The sequence below is a fragment of the Aquarana catesbeiana genome, linkage group LG06 (genome assembly GCF_042186555.1).
Source record: "Aquarana catesbeiana isolate 2022-GZ linkage group LG06, ASM4218655v1, whole genome shotgun sequence".
NCBI classification, from domain to species: domain Eukaryota; kingdom Metazoa; phylum Chordata; class Amphibia; order Anura; family Ranidae; genus Aquarana; species Aquarana catesbeiana.
In genome coordinates this window covers 98,566,349-98,585,749 of record NC_133329.1, presented here as the reverse complement: position 1 = coordinate 98,585,749, position 19,401 = coordinate 98,566,349, and the positions used below count along the sequence as shown (strand labels likewise).

Sequence of the window (19,401 nt, the reverse complement as noted above, 5' to 3'; positions counted from 1 at the left end):
GGTAAGGGATTAGAGTGATCAAGACACAGATTCAAATAGTAGGCACCATCGTCCCTTGTAGTGAACAGAGAAGAAAGACCATATTGGCGAGTATGGGACTTTAAGGGTGCCTATTGCTACAAATGGATATACCACAATAAATTTAGTAAAAGATAATTTTATTTCAAAAAACAAATAAAATTTTAAAAAATCACTTCCTACAATTTTCCACACAATTGTTCTACATGTTTCGCATTTGTTTCCTTTCATCTTGATGTAGAACAATTGAGCATTACTGCTACTAAGGTAAGGGGTTATAGTGATGAAGACACAGATTCAAATAGTAGGCACCATCGTCCCTTGTAGTGAACAGAGAAGAAAGACCATATTGGGGAGCATGGGACTTTAAGGGTGCCTATTGCTACAAATGGATATACCACAATAAATTTAGTAAAGGATATTTTTATTTAAAAAAACAAATAGAATTAAAAAAATCACTTCCTACAATTTTCCACGCAATTGTTCTACATGTTTCGCCTTGCGGCTTCTTCAGGAAATGCGTGAACTTTATTTCTAATAAATAAATACAAATATAATTCAACAAAAGAAAGGGTACATATGAGAGACAAAAGAAAAAAAGGAAAAAGTTACATCAACAAACATATTTATACACATAATACATACATGAGTGCATTCGTTTAGATAGCAGGGGTTTTCCAACCGAAGGTTCTAGCCTCAAAGTTTTGAGAACTCAGTAGACATGTGCATTCGTTTTCGTCCGAATCCATTTTCGTCCGAATTTCAGGTATTTTCGTTATCGTTTTAACAAACGATAACGAAAGTGCAGAATCCGAAAAACGAAAGATCCGACATAAACAAATGCTTTATTTTCGTTTTCCTTGCTACAACAGTTCGATATAGATAGGAGATTCGACATGATGATGACAATAATAATCTGTGTCCATCAAACCTGTGGTCGAATGTGCCTAACCTTAACTCTATTAGTCCATGATTATTCTACATAGAGAGAAAAGATTCGACGTAGGGGAGAAAAGATTCGACGTAGGGGAGAAAAGATTCGACGTAGGGGAAAAAAGATTCGACGTAGGGGAGAAAAGATTCGACGTAGGGGAAAAAAGATTCGACGTAGGGGAGAAAAGATTCGACGTAGAGAGAAAAGTTTGGATGTAGGGGAGAAAAGATTCGACGTAGGGGAGAAAAGATAAATAAAAATAATGGTGATGATGAATGTTATTGGCTGATTGTAACCAAAGAGGAGGAGCAGTAAAATACCTAGAACTAAGTACACACGTACTTTGGCTTATGGTGTCTGTTGAAAGTTCTAAGAAGATTCGACGGAGCAGGTAAACTATACGGCGTTGTACAGTTTAGCTGCTCCGTCGAATCTTCTTTGAACATTCGACAGACACCATAAGCCTTCAATGACAGATTCGACCTTAATTTGGATTTTCGGACGAATGCAATTTTTAACGAAAAACCAAATACATAAAAACTAGTTTTGGGAGTAACTAAATAAATTTATTTTTCGGACGAAAACGAAGTTCCGAAACGAAATATTTCAGTGTGCACATGTCTAGAACTCAGAGCTAGATGTATGGTAGAAAAATTAGGTCAGAGCGAATTTCAGTACACAGGAGGTCCCGCCGACCAAAAACTTCCCCACTTAGCTGGGTCACCCACAGAGAGACACATAAGTCAATGACGTATATGTGATTTTAAAAACAATGTTTCCTGTGGATCAATCAAAGTGTTAGTATGACATGTCAGCCTCAGTGCATGTCTATCCCTATACTTGGTTAGAATATTAGATCCTTCAACAGTAAGAAAAAGGTATATGCCTACATAAGAAACTCCTTTTAAATGGATAACTTGGAGCCTATAGTTTACTGCTGACAGCAGAGATTACCTGGACTGTATAAGGCCGAGATCAGGTCTCTAAAAGTGAGATAACATTAGGGCATAAGCAAAAAAATATAGTTGTAATAAGATCCCCTATGTATTAATTTAGTAGGTTTGAAAGTTCCTGCTTATGTAAAAGAACTTGCCTTCATATGTTATTTGATCCGTGGGTACAGAGACTCCAAAGGAGAATGAGGCATAAGAATCAACGCTGTATCCTGGCCTAGGCCAACAAGGCCCAGGCCTAGGGCAGCACTTTGCAGGGGGGCAGCACGGAAAGAGTCCCCGCCAGCTTGCGCTACACTGTTAGTGTAGCGCCAGGCCTCTAATTTAGACTGTCCTATCATCCTGGACCACAAGCCTTCCTCACCATGCTATATGTTTTCTGCTGCACATTGGCATGGTTATATCTTCTTAGTCCTCTCCATAAAATTTATCAGAAATTTGTGCTTAAAGTAGAACTATAGGCAACACTTTTTTTTTCATTTTGGATAGAATAAAGGAGGGTTATAAACCCTGTCAGTTTATTTTTCACCATCCCTGTCCCATTGCAGAGATTTCTCTTCACTTCCTGCCCCATAGCCAAACAGGAAGTATGAGGAAATCTATGCAAATCTACGCAAATTAAGGGAATCCATTGCCCCCCCCTCCCCCAGGCCCTCAGAACTAGTGTCCCCACTTGGAAATTTCAGGGCGGGTTTTAAAAAGCAAGGGGTGTGGCCTTGACAGGAAGGCGGTGGGTCATATTTAAATTAGGGGGTGCACGAGTTTAGTCAGGCCTAGGGCAGCACAAAACCTAAATACACTACTGATAAGAATGACCATAAACGAAGATAGTAAATCTGCAGGTTAATATAAAGAACAAATAGGGGAGCGAAGCCATAAGTATACCACACCATTTGTATTTAAATGATGCACTGTGAGTACATTGCATCGAGAGAACTATCACTGAGCTAAATAAATCTACCTGTCAGCAGTTTCATGTTGTATGAGGCTTCCAGGAACTCCAGCAGCGTAACTGACGATGCATGAGTCTCTTTATACCCCTCCCCAGTGCGTCAGACGGATGTGACGTGTGACGTCACACCGTAATGACGCAAAGCGGACACTATAGAAGAAAAGCTACATCAACAGAGAGAACGCCACCCCCCCACCGAAGCCTTGCCGTCAGATAGAGGGGCCACCGCACACGAACACGCCCAGAGGGTTTGCCGAGTGTGGTGACACCATCACACACATCGGCCGCCCGTCTGCAAGCCATGACACAGTAGGGACTGACGTCCCACTGCAAAAGAAGCAATACCTCGGTTCCGGACACACAGGGAGGTTCCTATTTCCACGGGAACTCAGCATGTAATCCCTTGTAAACAAGGGCCATACTGTTGTGAGCCCGTGGGCGTCCGTGCGAGAATCCTATGGCAAGTAGGTGGGTGAAGCCCGCAAGACGCCGTGCCCGATATAGCGCTCTGAAATAAGAAAAAAAAGATAGTTTTTTAATGTTATTAATTTTTTTAAATAAAAATATCTTTGACTAAATTTATTGTGGTATATCCATTTGTGGCAATAAGCACCCTTAAAGTCCCATACTCCCCAATATGGTCTTTCTTCTCCATTACTGCTACTAAGGTGAGCAGTGTAATATAAAGAGCCTGTACATTTCAAATCAAGAGAGATGGTTATATATTATCACAAAGAGTCTTGTGACCCCTCTTAATAAGGTCTTCAGCCTTCTTCTCTTCAGTTCATGGCTAAATGTACCCTTAATATTCTTGAAGTTGCCAGAAACAGCAAAAGCCAAATGGTAAACATATTAGTTTTGTCAAGTGTTGTACTGTTCCTAGGTATCCCTGTCTCGTGCATGGTTTACCGCTGCCAGTACCAGTTGAGCCTGCCCTTCCTACAACAGATACAGATGGGAAGTCATCTGGCAAAACCTTACAATACCTTCAAATCTCTGTATAACATGCATTTGCAGTCAAACAGTGACTGCCCTCTTTTACTTCATCCTCAAAACGTGTCAAGATGAAATGAGCGAAGCATTCCACATGTCTATGTTAATTTCCCTCACCGTGAATAGATTTTCTCTTACTTCCTTCTGTGTCTATAGGACATAAAGTGAAGGAAAGATCCTTGAATGGGACGCAAATGGTGAAAAAAGACTCGACAGCTGTTTTAACCTTAAAAATTAAAAAAAACTGTTTAAATAGTTTATTTGTGTATTTAAAAGCCTGTGATGTTTATCTTTCTATATTTATGAGGTCAGCATGACAGACAAGGGGAGGGATGACAACAGTGTGAGCCAATGGAGGCCCTTTTGCACAATGCTTTCATTCTAACAATGTCAGCCAGCTGACAGGAGGGGGTATCAGAGAGATGACCTCATCAGTGTAGTGAGGCTTCTTTCAATCATCAGGCAGGGGATGTGGCAGTATTCAAACTGTATTGCTTAACTACAGCGTAGAAAAGTGATGTTACTGACTTGATTATGACCTCTGGTAGAGGATCCTGGATCACAAAACTGGCAGAACCAAAATTCAATTGCATATGTGAATTTCAACTGTGTTTTTAGAAGTTTCCCTGTAGTCAGCTTTAAGAATATAAAGTAATGAAACTGTGCATAAGAAGACAGAAATGTACCTGATTCCCCCCAGGATGGCAATAGTGAGCCCTAGGGCCAATCCATGGGCTAGAGCTGGTTGCAGGCTTCCAGGTAGGTTGTTCATGATGACAGACATGCAGCCAATGAACACAAAGAGCATGGTGCCTATGAGCTCCGCTATGCATGGCTGTACGTACACTTCGTACCAGTGAAGCTTTGGCTGCTTTTTAGGGCTGTACTCTTCCATGTCTTTAAAGGATATCTGACCCAGTTCTGTGTCCCCCATATCTACAAAGAGAATATCGTATCAAATTGTTATTCAAAGTTTATGTAACATTTTCAACTTTGAACCTCTATAATCCTTTTATACAGTATGTATGTTGCAGTCATCAGAAATAAGCAGATAGTTAGAAGTGTGTTGATTAACTTCCTACAGTAATTTGACAGGTTCATAATGTAATAAAGCACAAAAATATATGTGTAAGATTAACTTTTATGACTGTATACATAACCTGGTTTATGGCTGTCTGTATTACACCAAAGATGAGTGTGGTTATCAGCCAAGTGAACCCAGCTCATACTGTGAAACTATATACAAAAAGTTCCTGCACTGTTTACAATCCAGCCATGATATATTACCAATTTCTGAAAGGTAATCCTTGAAAGATTGAAAGTACATGTAAACCCTAAATGAATGACATTTAGTTTGCTAAAGTTTTGTGCATTATAAACTATTGTAATTTTTAATAAAATACTTGTTTTCACCCCTTTTTAATCTTTCTTGCATGCCCATGCTGCTGATCTCCTGCAGCCAATTCCTGTCTACATGCATGCACCCCAGCAATGGTTGCATGGCTTTTCTCATGACAGGTGGTGACAAAAGTGGGCCATGCCTATGTAATATCCCCTGAGGAAGTCACGTGGTATTGTGACAATACGTGTAGGGTGACGTAATTGCCAGAAACCAGAAGTGATACAGGAGCTGATGCCTGGTTGTCATTTACTTTACATATGCTGGTTTTAACTACTATTTTGTAAGTGCAATTATATTTTTTGATAAACATTTTAAGGTTTTAAAGTACTAAGAGGAGTTCCCTGGTTAATTGAGCTTCTTTGAAGAGAAACAGACTGGGAGATTCGAGCCCTTAAAGGGCCATACACATTGGAAATTTGTACTACTGCTTATCATCTTATTCTGAGTGCACCTGAGTGGAGACAACCTGGCTCACCATCCCACGAATGGAATATGATAGACCCCTTAAAGGCAAAGTGCCTTTGACCTGATCTTTGAGCAGGTCCACGGTGGAAGGTGAGAGCAATTTATGAAAGGTGGTGGGACACTCTCTTATGCACAGTGAAGACATCTGGATATATTAGCTGAGAGTCGAGTTAATGCCAAAGAGCTTAATTTTGGTCTCATATGACCACAGCACTTTCTCCCAATCCTTCTCTGAATCATTTAGATGTTCATTGGCGAACTTTAGACGGGCCTGCACATGTACATTCTTGAGGAGGGGGACCTTGCAGGTGCTGCAGGATTTCAATCCATGGCAACATATTGTGTTACTAATGGTTTGTTTGGTGACTGTGGTCCCAACTGCCTCGAGATCCTTCACAAGCTCCTCTCTTGTAGTTCTGGGCTGATCCATCACTTTTCTCATGATCATCCATACCCCATGAGGCAAAATCTTGCATGGAGCTCCAGACCGAGGGCGATTGATGGTTATTTTGTATTTCTTCCATTTGCAAATAATCGCTCCAGCAGTTGTCTCCTTCTCACCGAGCTTCTTGTTGATGGTCTTGTAGCCCATTCCAGCCTTGTGCATGTCTACAATCTTGTCCCTGATGCCCTTCAACAGCTCTGTGGTCTTGCCCACCATGGTGAGGTTTGAATGGAAGAAATATATTCTGTGGACAGGTGTCTTTTATACACATAACAGGTTTTTTGGTTGATATTCTGTCTCTATCATTTAAAATACACCTATGGCAACAATTATAGACCCATTTCTTTGTAAGTGGGCAAACTTAAAAAATCTGCAGGGAGTCAAATAATTGCCCACTGTATATTGTGATGCACATTGTTTTATTTATCACAAATTAGCATTTGCACCAAAAATGTTTTATGGTTTTCACTAATTGGGCATTGAATAGTGGGTATGCGCACCATCAATTTTTATAGAATTTAGATAATTGATTGTGGGAACACAAATTGGTGGTAGCAGCAACTGGATATGATTGATTTATTGCATGTTGGTTGTTCCACGCAGATAGTGTGGGAGTTATAATTATCATTTGGCCTGCCACATGTAATATGTGTTGAACTGGCCACTCATAGTCCCCATCAGAAACCTGTGTGGCAGAGTGACAACATAGTGTAGATGATTAATTGGTAGATAGGGACACAGCACTGTCGCTCTATAACAGGCAGTGCCTAAACAATAACTTTCATGGCGGGATCACTGGGTCCTGCCATGGACGTCATGGCAAGACCTAGTGCTCCTGCCAAGGAGGTTATTGCTCAAGGTGCAAATTGAAAAAAAACAAACTTTTACAATTACATTAACATGTATAATCTTATATGAGATATTAGTGATTGGGTTTAAATATACTTTATTTTTTCACCAGGTCAAATACATCTAAACGCAAGCTTACACTATAATTAAAATTTTCCATTATCCTTTACAAAGGCAAAGCTACCTAATCAGTGAAGTCATTGAACCTAATTAAAAATGTGCATGCCATCCTAAATTTGGCACAAATAGCAAAGCTGGCAGATTATTCACCTGCTGGGATATTTTGGGACATTTTCCAACAAAACTTTTATTACACAATGGCCAACTTTAGCTTTCATAGAAATTATAGATTTAAATATGAATATTGCTTCTTCCTATTATCTGAGCACACTTGTTGAACCTAAGAAAAGATAAACAACATTCCAAAACTTTTTCCAATTTTTTTAACCTGAAAAAGGTATACTGTATAAAATTGCTTAGTGATTACATTACCGAAGCTTCAAAGATACTGCCAAGTATGACATGATAGAACAAAGATTAATTTTATAGCCTTTTGGCCGGATTCTGAGATTATTTTATCAGTGTTTTTATCTTTGCTTTTTCTGAAGAATTGTGGCCCATTTTAAAGCCTGCCTGAGCACTTAAGAAATTCTCAAGGTAATTAATATCCCTGACTCTTCAGATTCTCTATCTCTTTTGAAAAAAAAACAGACAGGTCCACTTTTGTACAGTGAACATAACGCTCCTGTGTTACTAGCTGATAACGTTGGTGGAGGTGGATTTTGGATGTCTGACGTTTTGGTAAAACAGAGCAAAAAACAATAATACAGTAGTATCTGGGGGCTTATGTCTGGGTAGGGGGCTAAGCTGGCCAATTATTTAAGACCAAGGTTTCCAGAAAACAGCAGTAGAAGTGACTGTTCCTACATTACAACAAAACTCCAGTTAAAATTTACTCTTAAGTTTTGGATGGAGCATGGATTGGTTTGATCATCTGTTGGGTTGTTATCACTGTGTATGCCCCAATTGGGGAGATTAGATTTCCCCTCAATTTCCGTATAGGAGATCCAACGAGAAGCGACAGAATATCTTTTCCAAGTGAAGGAAAACCCAAACTTTGATAGCTGCCACTGGTAAAATGGCCACATTAGGAAATTTACCATCTACTACTGGAACAATGACAACAATAACATTTTCAATTTTTTATATACACACATGATGTGTCCCAATCTGACCATAGGTAGCCTTCTCAGACAACAATCATTACATGTTTGGTCAAAAGATCTGTATTTGGCCATAGATGACAGTAACCAAATTTGCCCACTCTTATGGCCATGACCAAAACTTTTTGTCTTTTATGGCCATGGATGCCCCAGATGCTGGCCATCAGTCACCATGGGGGGGGGAGGAAAAGAGCAATCAAAAAGATTAGAAGACCTGTCCCCATCATTATTGTCTCCCATAAGCTATAGCTGGCTTGGGTCCTTTACCCTGCCTCATGCCATTCTCCTATCACCATGTAAATGAACCATGTAAATAAATTTGTTAGCTTGGAAGATCTTAGCATGCAAGTTTAAGGAGTGCTCCTCAATACTCAATATACTTTTGCCTTAAATTCAACTCTCTAAAATGTAAGCCTTAGCTAAACTTTGTTATTATTTTGGATACAGTAGGAAAAGGGTCAACATCCCAATCGGGTTATTTACTGATGTCTTTATCCCCCTGGGGAGATTTCTCTTCACTTCCTGTTCTGAAGACACAAATTTCCACAACATTTATCCCCTTTCCCTTGGGTTATTTCTTTCCACCATTTGCTCTGGTAACAACTCAAAAATTTTGCATTACCCCCTACTTTCTGTCTTGGTGAAAGTGCTTTCCCAGACAAAGAGAGGGACAGAATGGGGACGGGACACAGACAACAAAAGAAAAAAAAATTGACAGGGGGTCAAATTCCTACCCACTGTATCCAAAAAAATAAATGCCTTTACATACACTTTAAACAACTGAAACAGACAGTGTCTACATTATGTATAATAGCAGACTGGGCCCTCAGAATTCTGCCTCCACCTTTAATATGAGGATGCATACAATTATCTATATCACATTAAATCATGACTATAAGCTTCCACTATACTTTCCAAATAGCCACAATTATCTCCCCCAGTCTAATGACTCCTATTTAAATGCAATCACTAGGTAAGACTTCAAAGACCAAGATGATTCTGCTGTACAGTCTGGAATGCGGTGCTTTATAAATGTGTATAATGAGTATATATAGAAATACCGGTGAAAGATTTACATCAGGTCTTTAATCCTGTTACAGACTTATTCAATGCAAAGGAGTTTATGTCAGCTTCTTAAAATAAATTTAGGGTCGCATTTGGACCTATCTGCTTTAAAGGTGCTAGTTAAACCAGAACTGACTTTCTGACTAGATAGATAAATAGATAGATTGTTTTTGCCTGTAATGTTGAGAAAATTTGAAGGAGCAGGACAGAAATTTTTTCTCAAATGAACAGTGTATGTATGTGATTTTCATCTGGGAAATTCTATTTGTTCCAAAATAGAATGTTTAAAGCAAACAACATTTTGAAATACTTTTGAATAACATTTGTTATATCATTATCAAACATACTGCAAGATTCTTCATATTAATGTGCATTCAAAAACCTACCATTTTATGGCCAGCATTGGTGTTTTTGTTGGAAAACAATAAGAGCGGGAAGGAATGAGTAAAGGAGAGGAAAAGGAAAGTAAAGGAGGAGAGGGAGAGGGGGAGACGGAGAGAGGGAGAAGGATAGGGGGAGAAAGAGAGAGAGAGAGGAGGAGAGGGGGAGGAGGAGACGGAGAGGGGGAGACGGAGAGAGGGAGAAGGATAGGAGGAGAAAGAGAGAGAGAGAGGAGGAGAGGGGGAGGAGGAGACAGAGAGAGGGAGACGGAGAGAGGGAGAAGGATAGGGGGAGAAAGAGAGAGAGAGAGGAGGAGAGGGGGAGGAGGAGACGGAGAGGGGGAGACGGAGAGAGGGAGAAGGATAGGAGGAGAAAGAGAGAGAGGAGGAGAGGGGGAGGAGGAGACAGAGAGAGGGAGATGGAGAGAGGGAGAAGGATAGGAGGAGAAAGAGAGAGAGAGAGGAGGAGAGGGGGAGGAGGAGACAGAGAGAGGGAGACGGAGAGAGGGAGAAGGATAGGAGGAGAAAGAAAGAGAGCGAGAGAGAAGAGGAAGGGGAGACGGAGAGAGGGAGAGGAGGAGAGGGGGAGGGGGAGACAGAGAGAGGGAGACGGAGAGAGGGAGAAGGATAGGGGGAGAAAGAGAGAGAGAGAGGAGGAGAGTAGGGGGAGGAGACGGAGAGGGGGATACGGAGAGAGGGAGAAGGATAGGAGGAGAAAGAGAGAGAGAGAGAGAGAAGAGGAGAGGGGGAGGAGGAGACAGAGAGAGGGAGATGGAGAGAGGGAGAAGGATAGGAGGAGAAAGAGAGAGAGAGAGGAGGAGAGGGGGAGGAGGAGAGGGAGAGGGGGAGACGGAGAGAGGGAGAAGAATAGGGGGAGAAAGAGAGAGAGAGAGAGAGGAGGAGAGGGGGAGGAGGAGACAGAGAGAGGGAGACGGAGAGAGGGAGAAGGATAGGAGGAGAAAGAAAGAGAGCGAGAGAGAAGGGGAAGGGGAGACGGAGAGAGGGAGAGGAGGAGAGGGGGAGGGGGGAGACAGAGAGAGGGAGAAGGAGAAGGATAGAGGGAGAGGAGGAGGGGGGGGAGGGGGAGAGGGAGAAGGATAGAGGGAGAGGAGGAGAGGGGGAGACAGAGAGAGGGAGAAGCATAGAGGGAGAGGAGGAGAGGGGGAGATGGAGAGAGGGAGAAGGATAGAGGGAGAGAGAGAGAGAGAGAGAGGTGAAGAGGGGGAGGGTTTGAGGGAGAAGGAGAAGGAAAGAGGGTGAGAGAAGAGAAGGAGGGGAGACGGAGAGAGGGAGAAGGATTGGGGAGAGGGGGAGGGGGAGAGGGAGAAGGATGGGGGAGAGAGAGAGAAGAAGAGGGGGAGGGGGAGAGGGAGAAGGATAGAGGGAGAGGAGGAGAGGGGGAGACAGAGAGAGGGAGAAGCATAGAGGGAGATGAGGAGAGGGGGAGATGGAGAGAGGGAGAAGGATAGAGGGAGAGAGAGAGAGAGAGAGAGGTGAAGAGGGGGAGGGTTTGAGGGAGAAGGAGAAGGATAGAGGGTGAGGAGAAGAGAAGGAGGGGAGACGGAGAGAGGGAGAAGGATTGGGGAGAGGGGGAGGGGGGAGAGGGAGAAGGATGGGGGAGAGAGAGAAGAAGAGGGGGAGGGGGAGAGGGAGAAGGATAGAGGGAGAGGAGAAGACGAGAAGGGGGAGGTGGAGAGAGGGAGATGGATGGGGAGAGAGAGGGGGAGAGGAGGAGAGGGGGGAGACGGAGAGGGAGAAGGATAGGGGGAGAGAGAGAGAGGGAGAGGAGGAGAGGGGGAGACGGAGAGGAGAAGGATAGGGGAGAGGGGGAGAGCATATCTCCCAACTTTTTGAGATAGGAACGAGGGACACCTTTTAGCAAATGTATGTAGGCATAGGGCACACCCCCTGTCGCACCCCCTTAAAGGAGATTTATACAAAAAAAATGATTATTTAAACCCATTACTTTTTTTTTTACCACTACTATTCCTTTATACTGGATTTTTACATTAACAAATGCAGCAATTTAGAAAGTGGATGAAAAATTTAGCGCTGAAAGATAAAAAGTGCATTTCATTTACAACTATATAGATCAGATCAAAATGAGGGACAAAGGAGGAGGAAAGAGGGACAGAGATATTTTGTTCCAAATCAGGGACAGTCCCTCGAAATCAGGGAGAGTTGGGAGTTATGGGAGAGGGAGAAGTATAGGGGGAAGGGAGACTGAGAGGAGGAGAGGGAGAAAAAAATGGGGAGAGAGAGGGCAAGAGGAGGAGAGGAGGAGACAGACAGAGGGTGAAGCATAGGGGGAGAGGGAGAGAGGAAGAAGGAAATGGGGAAAGGGAGAGGGGGGAGAGGAGAGGATAAGGATGGGGGAGAGAGAGATGGGGAGGAGGAGAGGGAGTGACAGAGAGGAGAAGGATATGGGGAGAGAGAGAGGGAGACTGAGAGAGGGAGAAGGATAGGGGGTGAGGGAGAGAGAGGGGGAGACAGAGAAGAAAAGGGGGGGCGGAGAGGAGGATAGGGAGAGAGAGAGAGAGGGGGAGGGATGGAGAGGAGAAGGATAGGGAGAGAGAGGGAGAGGCTGAGAGGAGAAGGACATGGGGAGAAAGAAAGGGAGAGGGGGAGACGGAGAGAGGGAGAAGGATAGGGGAAGATGGAGAGAGCGAGGGAGAGGGGTAGACTGAGAGAGGCTTGATAAAGGGAGAGGGAGAGAGAGAGAGAGGGAGAAGAATAGGGGGAGATAGAGAGGGAGAGGGGGAGACTGAGAGAGGTTTGATAAAGGGGGAGATGGAGAGAGGGAGAAGGATAGGGGGAGATGGAGAGGGAGAGGGGGAGATGGAGAGAAGCATGATATGGGGAGAGGGGGAGATGGAGAGAGAGAAAAGGATAGGTGGAGATGGAGAGAGAGAGGGAGAGGGGGAGACGGAGAGAAGCATGATAAGGGGAGAAGGGGAGATGGAGAGGGCTACGGATAGCAGGAGAGGGGCAGAGAGAGGTGGAGTGGGGGAGATGGACAGAGGGAGAATAATAGGGGGAGAGGGAGAGGGAGAGGGGGAGAGAGAGAGAGAGAGAGAGAGAGAGAGAGAGAGAGAGAGAGAGAGAGAGAGAGAGGGAGAGGAAAGGAAAGATAGTGCCCTTAAAAAAACTAACCTTTATAGAAAAGGATTATCTGAATTTTTAGCAAATCAATCCTTTTTCTACAGAGCAATCAATCTGTGAAACTGACATTTTTCTTCTGTTGTACAATCAATCTTTTCTCATGTCTGTTTTTCAGCTTCATCTTAAAGGAACGATCACACGCAATTTTCATTGACATTGATATATTCATAAAATGCTCCTTTTTTTAAATTACAGTAACAGTTACTACCCACAGACATAAGACTACACTCATGGGGACTAATTTGGCAGTTCCACAGAATTTTGTATGAGTAATAAACACAAATCTTTTGTACCTTTAAAATATTCAAAATTCAGTGGTGCCAGATACTAATAAAACACAGTGTCAAGTAAACGCACATCTTTATCGTGTGTAATTGTTCCATCATCTTAAGATGAAAAACAGACCTGAGAAAAGATTGATTATACTACAGAAAACAGAGATGAAAAAAATGACAGTTTCACAGATCAATCGCTCGGTAGGAATTGTTCTATTGGAAGAATTGATTTGCTAAAAATTCAGATAATTCTTGTTAGATATATGAGCAATCGTCTATAAATGTTAGTTTATTTAGGCCACTATCTTATGTTTGTGGGTAACTGTAACAGTCATGAAGGTAAAGCCAATAAAAATCCACTATGTTTACATAAAGCAAATCTAGAAAAGATTAGAACACACTCGCTGTATTAAAAGAACCTTATGAAACTAGTTATGTATAAAATAAAATAAAATTAAAAAGACACAGATTGAAGTATATAATTCTAATATATAATAAAAATATAATATATAATTAAAATATATAATAATTATGATCGAAGTAATATTATAATGGTAACAAAAAATAAATAAAAAAATAATAATTTTGTATAAGTCTGAACTGTTTTGTTCTATGCTTAGTGAACAATTACTACAGCATGAATGTTGTAATGTTGTAAGATGAGCGTATTTTATTATACTCACTGAAATCCAGCAGCAGTCAATGATAGTCTGTTAGTATACCTCTACACCAATCACTGGTGTCTCTGAGTCAAGAGGTTGAGAAAGACACACTCCAGATCACGGCGTCCTCCCAAGTACTGTACTTTGTTTAAAGAAAATTCAATAAAAATGCATCAGTTGATTTACATTGACCAATCACATCCCTGGAAAGGTGTTCTTATCTCAATATGTCTCAAGTCAATAATCTTTTGGCTGCCAAGCAGGTGAATGAAATGCCCTCCCTCCAGTAACACTGAGGATACAAGAGGAGCAATGTGCGATGTGTTACTAAATACGATATGCTGAAGGCTCTGCAGACTTTGTCACATAGGGCAGAAGTTCAGGCAGGTATTTTGAATTAAAAAGCAAGTAATGGCAGAAAAACTATCATTTATTTTTATGGTACTCTGCCAAATCCATTATGTGGCAAAGATACCAGACAAATAATCAAGCATTTCTTCTAAGAGATACTTAGAGGAATAACTAAAAGCTATGGGGTCTTGGTAAACTATTTAAACTGGGTCAGATATACCCTTTGCAGAAATGTTTAACTTTCACAAATGGTGCAATGTTCATTACAAAATCATTGGCATTGATATGAAGTTGGCCTCCCTTTGCTGCTATAACAGCCTTTGCTCTTCTGGGAAAGCTTTCCAGAAGGTTTCAGAGTTTCTCTGGGGGAATTTGTGCCAATTCCGCCAAAGTGCATTCAGAAGGTCAGGCACTGATGTTGGATGATAATCCCTGGCTTGCCATTGGCATTCCAGTTCATCCTATGTATATAGGATGGTAGGGTTAAGGTCAGGGCTCTACGCAGGCCACTTGAGTTCCTCCACACCGAGCTCATTAAACTACTTTACTAGAGCATTAACAGTATCCCTCATTGGAAAGACCTAAACTCAGTCATTTGGAGGGGTGTCTAAATACCTTTGGGCATATGTTTGATTAATTTGTATAAATAAGGTTGGCCTTTAATACTGTATTCCAAGCTACTATACCTTTAGGCCCTAAATGCTGCCCACTGAATATTCTGAGCGATATGGAACCCAGAGAATCCCGTGAGGGAATGTCCAAAGTCCTTTTTCTAGCATGTAAATTACTCTTGGTCTACTGGAAATCTTCAGAATCTCCCTTCTTGAAGGAGCTGATTCGTTCCATGGGAGATACCCTCCATTTGGATAAATATATCTACTAGCATAGGGGGTGCCCTGGTAAATTAGAGAAATTATAGGCGCCTTGGCTGGATACCCATGGACTTAGTCCTTTGGAGCTGGTTCAAATGCGGCTTTTGCAGTGCCCTACGGGCTGATATTACTTGTGGCTTCTCTGTTACTGCGGTATCTGTAAGTTTACCAGTTTGCCTTTGTCTAACTGAATATTTGATGGTGATTCTTTTGGTGTTGTGTCTCAGTTTCGTGATTTCAATGCACTGGACTGCTGTACCTTTTTTTGCACTTAATAAAGTTTTCTTAGATATAAAAACAAAAAACAAAGTTGGCCTGTACTGAACATATGTCATTGATGCTTTTAACATATGTTCAAGAAGCAACTGCACTCCAACAGTTACCACCACAGTGGTCGCTGCTGGCTTGTAGCCTTGCAGATGGTGCAATTCACAACCAATAAAGTCAGTCTGGCTTTAGCAAGGTTTGTTAGGGTATCAACAGGGACATATAGGGAAGAGGCATGCCACAAAAATCATACAGTGCCTTGAAAAAGTATTCATACCCCTTGACATTTTCCACATTTTGTCATGTTACAACCAAAAACGTAAATGTATTTTATTGGGATTTTATGTGATTGACCAACACAAAGTGGAAGGAAAATGATAAATGGTTTTCAAATTTTTTTACAAAAAAATATGTGAAAAGTGTGGTGTGCATTTGTATTCAGTACTACAATACTTTGTAGAACCACCTTTTGCTGCAATTATAGCTGCAAGTCTTTTTGGGGATGTCTCTACCAGCTTTGCACATCTAGAGAGTGACATTTTTGTCAGACTGGATGGAGAGCGTCTGTGAAACAGCAATTTTCAAGTCTTGCCACAGATTTCCAATTGGATTTAGGTCTGGACCTTGACTGGGCCATTCTAACACATGAATATGCTTTGATCTAAACCAGTGGTTCTCAACCTCACTAGTGCCGTGACCCCTTGATAAAATTTCCCAAGTTGTGGTGACCCATAACAGTAAAATTATTTTCGTTGGTCGCGTTTGATGGCACAGTGGCGGCGTTTGCTGGCACAGTGGCGACAATTGATGGGCACAGTGGCTGCGTTTGATGGCACAGTGGCGGTGATTTACTGTAATGGGTTTTTTTGTAAAAAGATGTCCACTTGTCGACTTCTAAGTGTAGCCTTACTGCGGACGAGAGTACCAAGATGGCGGCGACGGAACATCACTTCCGTACGGTCTTTCCTCTCCAGGAAGTGACATCTCGCTGGCCGAGACGGACAGACTCCAGCAGTAACTTCGGGTTTGTCTCGGCCAGCATTCGCGACCCCCTGGCGAATCGTCAATCGACCCCTCAGGGGGTCGCGACCCCCAGGTTGAGAACCGCTGATCTAAACCATTCCATTGTAGCTCTGGCTGTATGTTTAGGGTTATTGTCCTGTTGGAAAGACTCTAACAGGTTTTCTTCTAAGATTGCCCTGTATTTGGCTGCATCCATCTTCCCATCAACTCTGACCAGCTTCCCTGTCCCTGCTGAAGAAAAGCATCCCCGCAACATGATGCTACCACCACCATGTTTCACCCCCCCCCCCCTCCCGCCACCATCTGGTGCTTCTACCGGTGGTGGCGGAAGTTTACCATAGAGAATACCAAGGACCTTCAGAGGCTCGGGCGCGTTATGACATCACGTCCAGCCCGGCAGATGTAAACACTGCTGTGTACTCGGCTCAAAATAAAGATGTCATACAAATAAATAAAAATGATAATATCAATTCAATCAAATTATTAAAGCTGTATTAAACCCAAAACCAAACATTTTTGATGTACTAGTAGGTGTGGATACACTAACAAATTGAAGCTAAACTCCAGCTAACACTTTATAATTAGTTACAGCAACCGTTTTTTTCCTTTTTTCAAGGTTTTACATAAATAAATAAATAAATAAATAAATAAATAAATAAATAAATAAAAGCTGATCATTGTAAGCACCCCTGTCAGAGGTATATGGACAGCTTGTTCTGTTGAAAAATAGCAGACCTACTGGCAGGATCACCAGATAAAAATAAAGGAAAGAAAGCCTAAAAAAAGAAAACAAATGCAGCCATCACATCTACAAATTAGTAAGCTGCAATATAATAAATGTTTGGGTCTAAGACCACTTTAACTTTTACAAATTAAAAAAAAATAAAAACAAAATAAAACTGACCAAAAAATAATCATAGTTCTCCATTACTATTAACATGCCTAGCTGAGTTTCCAGTTTAGATGCGTTTGGCACAGTAATGGGAATCTAGTCATTGAAGTTCTCAATATATATAACCTCAAAGTGACCTGCTTGATAAATGTGTTTACCATAAAAGAACTCACGGAGTATGCAGCTTTTCACTGCGGGTTATTAAATTTACTATAAACATGAAGTAACGCTGATGAGTGCAGAATTTACACATCATATCTCCTGTATTATTAATAAGGTAGTTTGCATATCCCTCTGCCAATGTTCATAAAGCAGTGGTGCATGCTGGGAATGTTTTTCGCCACATAGCATGAATTAAATGGGGTGAAGATAATGTATTGTGCAGTGATGTATTGTACAGTATTACCACACAGGCCTCACACTCCTTCAAAAAATTACCCCAAAGGCTATCCAACCTAACTGGTTTTGTAATGTGTAAAGTGGACTGGGATACTATAGGACTTGTACATAGAAGCCTTTTTTTTGCACAATCCTGGCCACAAGTCTGTACATTGCTATTGAATTTTAATAGTATGTGAAGCAAAAAAAAACATTTTTTTTCTAGTTTTGGATGGAGTGGTAAGGGTTTAGAACTCTTGGCTGTTTTTTACTGCTGTCTGGGCCTCCTTTAGGAAGATTTACCCTCACTTCCTGTCCTGCTGTTTTACCAGACAGGAAGTGAGGCAAAATCTGCAATAGGAAAACTAGCAGAGGTGCCAGCCTTCCCCTACTCTATGTGTGGGTAGATTGAAACAGTTAGTTAGGTGATGTCCTGGCCAGGAAGGTGAGAGTTAATTCCAGTCCCGGTTTCTTGGTCTTTTTAGCGGGTTCCTGTCTGAGTCTGGCCCACTTGTCCTGTGTCATATAAATTGGGTCAGTGGTCCGGCTGAGAGAGGTACCTGGGGAGGAAGGGAGCAGACCGAAGAGTGAGGGATTGAGACGGAGATGAGACCCGGAGTAACAGAAACATGGCGTGCATTGCTGTTCATATGCAGAGACTTTTAACTTGGGGTTCACCCTGAAGACACCAATACTGGAGAATGCTGAAGGTCTATAGTTGCTGGAAGACACTTTTGCAGGTATGCCGGGGCAGGACACAAGCCTGTAGTTGGGAGTAAGGATGTAGGAATAATATTGCATATATCTGTTGGACTGTAAATGTCTATTTTGCACATTTTCTAAGTAAAATATTGAAAGATTGCCCATGCATGGTCTGAAGTTATTAAAGATCTGTGTCTCAAGTAACTGGCACACATACAGTTAACAAGTGGTTCTGAACACATTGGGGTATGAAGACATCAGTGTAAGGACTTGATCTAGTGTGAGGACAGGACACATGTGGTTACCTAGAGCAGTGGAAGTGTAGCAAGCAGCCTGTGGATAGCCTGTCGATAACGTTCACCTGTTATAGATGGCACGGCCTCTAGCAGTGAGGGAGATTTTGTCGGCACTCTTTCCGGTCTGTTTCCCAGAGCAACCAGGGCGGATTGCACCGCAGAGGTTCTCCATCCAGTACAGAGGTACAGAAGTTCAAGAGTCAAGTAAAGTGCACGTGTGGAGCCCTAGCAGAGTGCAGGGTGGGGCCCACTTCGCTACTTGGGTGTAGTAGTGGAAAAGGCTGGACAAGTGGAAGTGGACATTGGCTCAGCATGTCCCTCCGAAATGCAAGTTACTGTGAAGGTATGCTTTGTCATTGGGAACCGAGAGTTAACTGGAAAACAGTTGCAGTGCCAGTGTACATGGTATATGTTCGTCTCTAAGTGTAGAGGTCCGCCTTAAGGTTATTCCCCCACTGCAGCCTTAGCCTTGTCCCAGGGGATTGGTGAAGAAGGCACAAAGTATAGGTAAAACATGTGTGTAGTAAAGTGACCCTGTACAAAGTGCGTAACGCAGTGCAGAAGAATCCACCCCAGGGTAGGCCTCTTATGTGTTCCAGTACTTAGCACCCAACGAGTTAATGGGAGACATGGGAGACATGACAATCACACTGTCACCCGGAACCTGCCTCCTACATACTAAAGAAAATAAAATGAATTTCTACCCATGTTGCCATCAGAGAATTCCCCTCACTTCCTTCTGGTAAAACCATGCCTCTCGAGCCATGCCCATTTCACAGCTCTTTAGCTCTGACTTAGACAGTTCTCAGCTTTGGCTGGCTGCCCTACTCATGCCACCCTAT

The 19,401-nt window shown here is 42.2% G+C and overlaps 1 protein-coding gene across 1 annotated transcript in view; it reads right to left on the bottom strand.

Annotated features, from left to right (window-relative positions):
- AQP8 (aquaporin 8) overlaps positions 1-14,295 on the bottom strand; it is a 29,019-nt gene extending 14,724 nt beyond the window's left edge. The window contains exons 1-2 of the mRNA XM_073636507.1: positions 13,800-14,295; positions 4,537-4,786 (exon numbers count right to left, since the gene is read on the bottom strand). Of these exons, the coding sequence (XP_073492608.1) occupies positions 4,537-4,784 (248 nt within the window). The 5' untranslated portion in view covers positions 4,785-4,786; positions 13,800-14,295. The remainder of the gene's footprint in view (positions 1-4,536; positions 4,787-13,799) is intronic.
- Between the last annotated feature and the right edge of the window lie 5,106 nt (positions 14,296-19,401).